The 8,167-nt window shown below is 39.8% G+C and overlaps 1 protein-coding gene across 1 annotated transcript; it reads left to right on the forward strand.

Moving 5' to 3' along the window:
- On the forward strand, positions 1-1,954 carry LOC112203371 (cysteine-rich receptor-like protein kinase 10). Its single transcript, XM_024344348.1, has 7 exons — positions 1-151; positions 234-338; positions 447-629; positions 733-960; positions 1,077-1,314; positions 1,409-1,559; positions 1,643-1,954. The coding sequence occupies exons 1-7, from the start codon at positions 1-3 to the stop codon at positions 1,952-1,954; spliced, it is 1,368 nt and encodes a 455-aa protein (XP_024200116.1).
- Positions 1,955-8,167: the final 6,213 nt, after the last annotated feature.

Genomic DNA, 8,167 nt, shown 5'->3' on the forward strand with positions numbered 1-8,167 from the left:
ATGTTAGATGTGATATATATCTATGTTGGATCACCTGGATGTCGATTTTGGAGTGCAAGGAATTCTCAGTTCCTTGAAGATACAGATAGTTCTGCGATTAACTATATTATAACAGGGCGAATCACCGCAAAGCCATCTCGTAGAAATAATGGTAAGTCTACTTAACTAGTTATTCATAATGTTGTAACTAAATATACATCTTGAGCTTTATAGTTAATATTTTCTCTACGTAGATGCATCGCATAAGTGGATATGGATTGGTTTTGCAATTGTGGCTGCTCTTATGGGAATCGTGCTTTGTAGCATGTGCTACCTACGACGAAGAAGAAAACTTGCAGGTATATAGTTTCTTTAAACAGTGTTATGTATACCTGTTACAAAGAAATTTACATTATGGCATTGCTTTTGCAAATTGAAATGATGATTATCTGTATTAATCGTAATAGATCAGAACCAAACAAGGATCCAAGAAATGCTGAACATGATGAATTCTAATAGACCTACTAATGCAAATGGACTTCAAAATGATGAAAAGGGGGGACACGATTTAAGCGTATTTAACTACAAGTCTATCATAACCGCCACCTGCAACTTCTCTGATCAAAATAAGCTAGGAGAAGGGGGTTTTGGCTTTGAATAATGAAAGTGAATCCTATATTAGTATTTGAAAAGCTATGTAGTTATTACTTCTTTTTCTTATGGACTAAAGAAAATAAAAAAAGTTGATTGGGTGACCTGTATATATTCAGGGGAAATTGGTGACCGGACAAGAAATAGCAGTGAAGAGGCTTTCAAAGCGTTCAGGCCAAGGAATATTGGAGTTTAAGAATGAATTGATACTTATATATGAACTTCAGCATACAAACCTTGTTCAGCTCTTCGGATTTTGCATTTATGGTGAAGAGAGGATGTTGATATATGAGTACATGGCAAACAAAAGCTTGGACTACTTTTTATTTGGTTGTTACTTTGATCCAACTACTTGCTTAATTCCATACATATATATATATATATATACATAGAAATGTACATATCTATTTGTTATCTGATTTGATCCAATTGTACCAATTGTTCAGATTCAACCAGATGCCAGCAACTAGATTGGAACAAACGTTTCAGCATAATTGAAGGAGTCGCTCAAGGTTTGCTTTACTTGCACAAATATTCCAGAAAGAGAGTAATTCATAGAGATTTAAAAGCAAGTAATGTTCTACTTGATGAAAACATGAATCCCAAAATTTTTGATTTTGGAATGGCAAGGATTTTCACGAATGATGAACAAGAAGCAAATACTATGAAGATTGTTGGGACATGGTAAGCAAGCAATTATGATATTTGCTTTTGGTTCTTAAGCATGCATTTGTGGATGTAGTTGTATTAATGAACTTTTCTTCTCCATTTGATGCAGTGGTTACATGTCCCCTGAGTATGTTATGGGGGGAAAATTTTCCATAAAATCTGATGTCTATAGTTTCGGAGTGTTGATGCTAGAAATCCTAAGTGGAAGGAAAAACAGCAGCTTCTACAATGATGACCATGCTATCAATATAGTTGGCTATGTATGTCAAAGAAATCTGTGTTCTTGTAGGGGTGGACATGTTTAGTGATTCTAAAATTCTAAATGAATGTGATCTTGTTTCAGGCATGGGCGTTATGGAGAGACGGTGCAGGACTAAGACTAATGGATCCAAGACTTGGCGATTCATGTGATAAAAATCAATTCTTGAGGTGCATCCATGTTGGTATGCTCTGCGTGGAGGAAAATGCAGCCAATCGACCCATGATGTTAGATGTGATATCTATGTTGGCTAATGAAAGCATATCACTACCAGTACTTACAAAACCAGCATTCTGTACAGAAAGAAATGTGATCACAACTGCTGTAGGTGGGAATGGACCAGAAATTATTACATCTGTAAATGGTATCTCCAATTCTGATTTTGATGGGCGTTAAATGTACTACCAAGCCAATCAACACACTTTCTCTTGAAAAATCCAGGTGGAAATGGGCATAAGATGGTCGGTTATGTTTTCTTTTCTTAAGAAAATGTAATCATGTATGTTATTGACGGTATTTTTAGCTGAAAGATTTGTAATTTATTATTTCATCTGTGTACTCATTGTTAGGATTATAAAAGTCATTTCTGTTGTAATCAATTAAGCTTGTTAAATCAGTTAATTATTAGTTGGTTAATTAGGTTGCTAATTTCTGTTAGCATGCACAGTTAGTTAGGTCTTGTGCTCTTGATTTGTGACACATGTCACTCATCTAAGCCATCATCTTCAACTATATATGAACTCTACCTGTACTTTTCGATACTCAGTAAGTCAAAATAGTCATTGTTAATCATAGAATTCTCTCTGGACTTTCTTCGTTTCTCAAGCTTCCATATATGCTATCATGGTATCACAGCTCAGGTCGATCAGTGACCGCATCAAAGCAAATCAAATTTCTGTAATACTCATACTCAGCTTTGCTCGATCAAGTTTGTTCATCATTTTCAGATAAGTTTCTATATCAAATCTTGAAGAATTGTAGATCTACTTGATTTCTTTGTGAATTTGTTGCTATTCTACTGCATCGAAGACTTGGATTTACACATTGAGCAGCTTTCAACAGAAGATTGTTGAAGATCTCCTAGATTGTTGAAGATCTACTTGATTTCTTTGTGAATTTGTTGCTATTCTACTACATCGAAGACTTGGATTTACATATTGAGCTGTTTTTCAACACAAGATTGTTCATACAGTGTTGAAAATTTAGATCTAGACCTATTGAATCTGTTCTGAAAACCCTAGAATTGCTAAGTGTGCTTAAGTGTGATTCTCTTGTCATATCAACCATGACTAGTCCTACACTTCATCCCTTACCTCCAAACACTACCCATACCACTGTGTACCTCCCGAATGTTCTCCTGGATGAATCAAACTATCCTGCTTGGCTCTTTCGAATGGAATCCTTCCTCAGAGGTTAAAGCCTATTTGGTTTTGTTGATGGCTCCACTCCTTGCCCATCACAGTTTGTCAGGTCTTCTGATGGCTCTACTATGTGCCTTATGTTGAATATATTGCATGGAAAACACAGGACCAGAGTACAGTGAACATGATAGGTCAAACTTTGAGTGCTATGGCCATGACCTGTGCTGTTGGGAGCAAGTCTGCTCAGGAACTATGGTCTCGACTTAAACTAAAATTTGCTGCACCTGATAGACAACATATTCTTCAGCTCAAATCCAATCTCCAAAACCTGAAAAAGGGCAATGATGATATAGAAACTTATCTGGATAAAATTAAAGCAGCTAAAGATGCACTTGAAACTGTTGGAGTTGTAGTTGATGATGAGGATATAGTGGTGACTGTTCTCAGGGGTCTTCCTTCTGAATTTGCAACCATTAAGACAGTTATTAGAACTCAATCTAGTTGTTCACTTAGTCAGCTCAAGACTCTGCTTAAGGCTGCTGAAGTGGATATTGATAGTGAATCTCAAGGCTTACAAGGTCTACTTACTGCTATGCTTGCCAAGGGCAATCTCAACTTGTCTGCTCTTACTCATCTTGATTCAGTCACCTCTCACACGTCTCAAAGCTCTTCTGGTTCATTTCCTGCATCACCTCAATCCATTTTATCGTCTGCATCCTCATCTGTAACTCCAGTTGCTTCATCTACTTCTACTGTTGCTTCACCTCAAGTATACACACAAGCTATGCATTATGCCATTTCCCATCAGGCTTCACCAGTTCAAGCTTATTCACAATCTCACATGGCCTCTCCTGTGCCAGCTCTACTTGTGCCACCTGGCTTCACCACACCTACTCAGGGTCTTCCTACATATCCAATGTCCACTCAAAGTCCTTATATACCTATCTCAGCTACTCCATATGGATTCACCACTCCTGTGATCCTTAATCCTATGGCTGGACTATATGCTAGTTGAGGTAGTGGTAGAGCTGGTAGCTCTAATGCAGGTGCAGGTAACTCTTATGTTGGTAGAGGCTCTTTTAATCCAGGTGGTGCATTTAGGAACAATTTCACTGCCAACAATACTGGAACTGGTGGTACTTCTCTCACCTGCCAACTCTGTAATAAAGTGGGACATGGAGCTAAAACATGCAGATCGCTTCCCAACTTTCAACAAGGCAATTCTTCAGCTCAAACCGATTGTCAGTACTGTGGTAGGACTGGTCACACTGCTAACAGGTGCTACTTTATCATTGGCTTTCCTGGCCAACAAAATGATGCTGAAACTGATGTTCCTACTGCAATGATGGCTGCCTCTTCTCTTGCACCTCAATTTTGGTTGGCTAACACAGGTGCCACCAACCATATGACCAACAATCCTCATGTCCTTCACAATGTCACTCCCCACCTCAACACTGATTCTGTGCAGATTGGTGATGGTAAACAATTGAGCATTACACACACTGGTGATACTATGTTGGGTTTGCCCAAAAAACTGTCTAGGCTTGAGCCCATATAGCCTTCTATTTAGATCCGCCCCTGTAATCTTCGCAATGTCACTTCGAAATGGATCTCTGGTCAAGCTAATCATGCTGCATAATGCAGATGTAGCCGCAAAGCTAGCCAAATCAAGGTTGTGCTTTGACGTATATGGGTCAATGTTCCCCCAACCTCCTCAATTTCTGTTTTAACTAGTGATGGCATGGCCTTCTTTGCCCTCACACTCTGTTGTTTTGCCTACTTCCTTTGCCAGAAGCTTAAGCTTCCAGTTATATTTTCTTGGCTTCCCCTTTGGGGTTTTAATCTTGGTTATAAAGTTGTACAGACAAAAAAAAAAAAGGCAATTCCAAAACCAACATTATGCAGGAGTTTCAGTGGCCTCCCACTGAAATCATGGAACAATTCTATATATGGCTCCCACCGAGTAGGCACTTTGCCCAAAACAGTGACCACTCGTTAGGAGGAACAGCAAAATAGTGGCATCACTAGTCAAAATCAACAGCCGTATCCGCCAAATCATCAACAACCATGCATATCAATTTTGCTCGATATCCATAAACAGGCTTCAAGGTGATACTTTGATGGTCTAGTCTTTACCAATAGGTTCCTTACGACCATTACCGGAACTAAAGAGAGCACGGGCAGATCTAAATAGAAGGCTATATGGGCTCAAGCCTAGACAGTTTTTTGGGCAAAAAACCACTAAGTATATATCTACTTTCCGTTTCATTGCAGACTTGCAGTCATGCAGTCATCTTCTCCGGCTTTCCCCATCCAAGCTTGCTTTGTTTTCTAATTTGCTCCAAACGGGAGGTATTTCTTTTCTTTCTTTCTAAGTCTCTTGATTGGTTTAATGGGTTTGTTGATGGAAATAGTGGTGTGACTTACAGTGGTGTTTTGTTTGTTTTGGGTTTCTGGGTTTTGTTAGGTAGCTTTGGTTATGAGCAATGGGGACTCAGGTGGAAAAGTGAGGTTTATTCGGTGGCCAAAGTGTGAGAATCTTCTTCCTGAGCTAGCTGATTACTCTGTGTATCAGTGTGGTGGTTGTGGTGCTGTTCTTGGTGGTATGTTTTTTTTTTTTTTGGATTCAGTTAAATCAGTTGTTTGCTTTCTGTTTTTGTTTGTGAGAAACTTCAGAGAAAGATGAGATTTTTATGTTGAAACTTTTTCAATTACCAAATTGGGGAGTTAAATTTGGAGTCTTTATGATGGTGATAGTTGTGATTCTTGTAGAAATTTGTGTTTGATTTATGAGAAGGTTAGGAACCCAAATGAGATCAGGGTTTTTGGTCTTGAAATTTGGTATGGTATAACCCCAAAAACACACACCAACACGAAAAGAACTAATCATTTGGATTTGTGGGGTTGAGTTTGTTATAGCTGAAAAAGAATGCAACTTGCAAAGTTCTTAACTCAACAGCATTCCATCTCCTGTATTGTTTTCTGCAACCAAAATAAAGCAATTGTTTATTTTTGAAAGAAGTTTGCTCTTTTTTGGGGCGTTTTCTTTGGATTAGAGGATCAAATTTTGGGTTTCTTTCATTTACAGCCAAAAAGGAAAGGCAGATGAGTGGGAGTGGGTGTCTCAGGTTCTTGATGGTCATTGCAAACCAATGCCACAAGTCTATGTTCTTCCTTAGCTACCAGCTTAATTTCATAATCAAACCCACCTCAGCTATCAATCTTCACAAGGTAATAACTCTTTCTTTCACAATTCACAAGGTAATGATTAAGAAATTTTTGGGCACTTATAATTAGCCTAGACGGGTTTCAAATCCTGGATCCGCAATTGAAAGAGAGGGTTGCACTACTGCATAACACTTCAGAAGTCATCCTTATTCCTTACTACAAATTAAAAGAAACGAGAAGCAAATATTTATAACAGCAAAATCACAGCTCAAGTAACTCAACCCTCCCAACTAGCCAAAACATCAACGATCCCCTCCTATAAGAGCCAAAAAAGAGCGGATACAAAGTTGCCAATGCTCTATGATTGTCGGAAGTGGGGAATTCTGTGGGAGAGTGTGGATCCGGCCGCCAAGTGAGATAGGGTTAGACTTAATTGGATCACCCATCAGATGAAGAACTTAGGTTCAAGTAAACTTCCCGTGTGGCTTATTTTATTTTCCATTTTTGGTAACAATAGTTATTACATAGATGAGAGCTCTCCCCCTCTCTCTCTGGCAGCGGCAAACCCTAGCTTTAGGGTTTTGTTCGTCGCGATCCTTGGCCTCCGATGAGTCTCCTTCTCCTCTTGAAGCCTGTCTGTAGCCCTCCTCGAGGTTGTGCTTCCCCTCTGTTCAACCTATTGGTTGTGGTATCTGTCTCTTGGCTTGCTTCTAGGACCTTTTCGGTGGTGCTAACAAGAAGTCTGTTCTGGAGTTCGATTGCTTGAGAGACTTTTGCCAGAGGATAGCTTTCTCCTAAATGGATTTGGGTGCGGCAATCCGAATTTGGGATCCTGGTTCTGTTTATTCTTTTTCGCAGGGGATGAGATGTTGCTACGATGGTGGCTGGGCAGGCTTGGCGGTGGTTGCCGGTGACAGAGGAAGTTGGGATGCAACCTGATTTGGGAGTTTGAAGGCGTCTGGAGGTGATTGCTGGCTGGGTCCGATCTGGTGTACTCGATCTGTCTGGGCTAGTGGGTTTCTGCAGATGGCTTCTACCATGGTGGTGGTCGATCCTCATCTCTCAGTGGTCTGGCACCAAGGAACGGGTGGCGCCGGTGGAGGTCACCATTGTTGGGTTTCTCCCTCCAGTTTGCTCTCCTCCCTCAAGCGAAGGCAGCACGGCGTTTTGCTTTAGGAGGAGATGGCAGCATAGCAGTCCAATCTGGCAGTGCTTGGTTGCGCGCCCAGTCGCTTGGGTGTCCAGGGTATCCTCAGCTGGGCCTGTTATTAGGTGCCCAATAGGTTAGGTGCCTAGACCAGCTCTGATTGGGATTTGGCTTATGTTGATTCTGAGGCATCCGCTTTGAACTTTATTTCGGGGCGAATTTGGATCCGTATTTGGGACCCGGGTGGCACACATATCCGGATCTTGGATTCGAGACAACTACTCATACTGATTTGGTATTGGTTCTGGTTCTTAGGAGTTGGATTGCTAATTTTCAAGTTTCTGACACCCTCGGTTACTTTCGAACTCCTGGTGAGAGAATCACCTCTTCTAGGTGATCATATCACCGGTTTCGGTTACGGTTACTTTTACACTTACGCTGCTCTCGTGACATATGCAGTGCAGCGATGTCGTTCGGCATCAAGTCACATCCTTGTTACCTGTCATTTTAAATGCATCTGTGTATCTTTATTGTTTTTCTTTATTATAGATGAGCTTATGCATCTTGTTATGATTTATTATTTTCTTTTGATACTTTTGCATCGCTCCATATACTCCTCAGTTTACAATTAATATAGTCTGTCATCTTTCCTTTCAAAAAAACTTCCCATGTGGCTTAAAAGATATGGAAAGTAAATCTTAATCTGTCCTCGAAAAATATTGTCCTCTAAAAAATATTGTTCCAAATAAAGTACAATAACATAATAACAAGAAAATAAAGTACAATAACAGAATAACAAGCACATCGAGAAGTATAATTTTCCAAGACTTACCCTAAGACCTATATATACCAAATTCTCGTCCATCTCAAATCTTAATACTACTCAGCTATATATATATAACTCACAGAAACACACACACACACACACACACA

Source organism: Rosa chinensis, chromosome 5 (assembly GCF_002994745.2).
Source record: "Rosa chinensis cultivar Old Blush chromosome 5, RchiOBHm-V2, whole genome shotgun sequence".
Lineage (NCBI taxonomy): Eukaryota > Viridiplantae > Streptophyta > Magnoliopsida > Rosales > Rosaceae > Rosa > Rosa chinensis.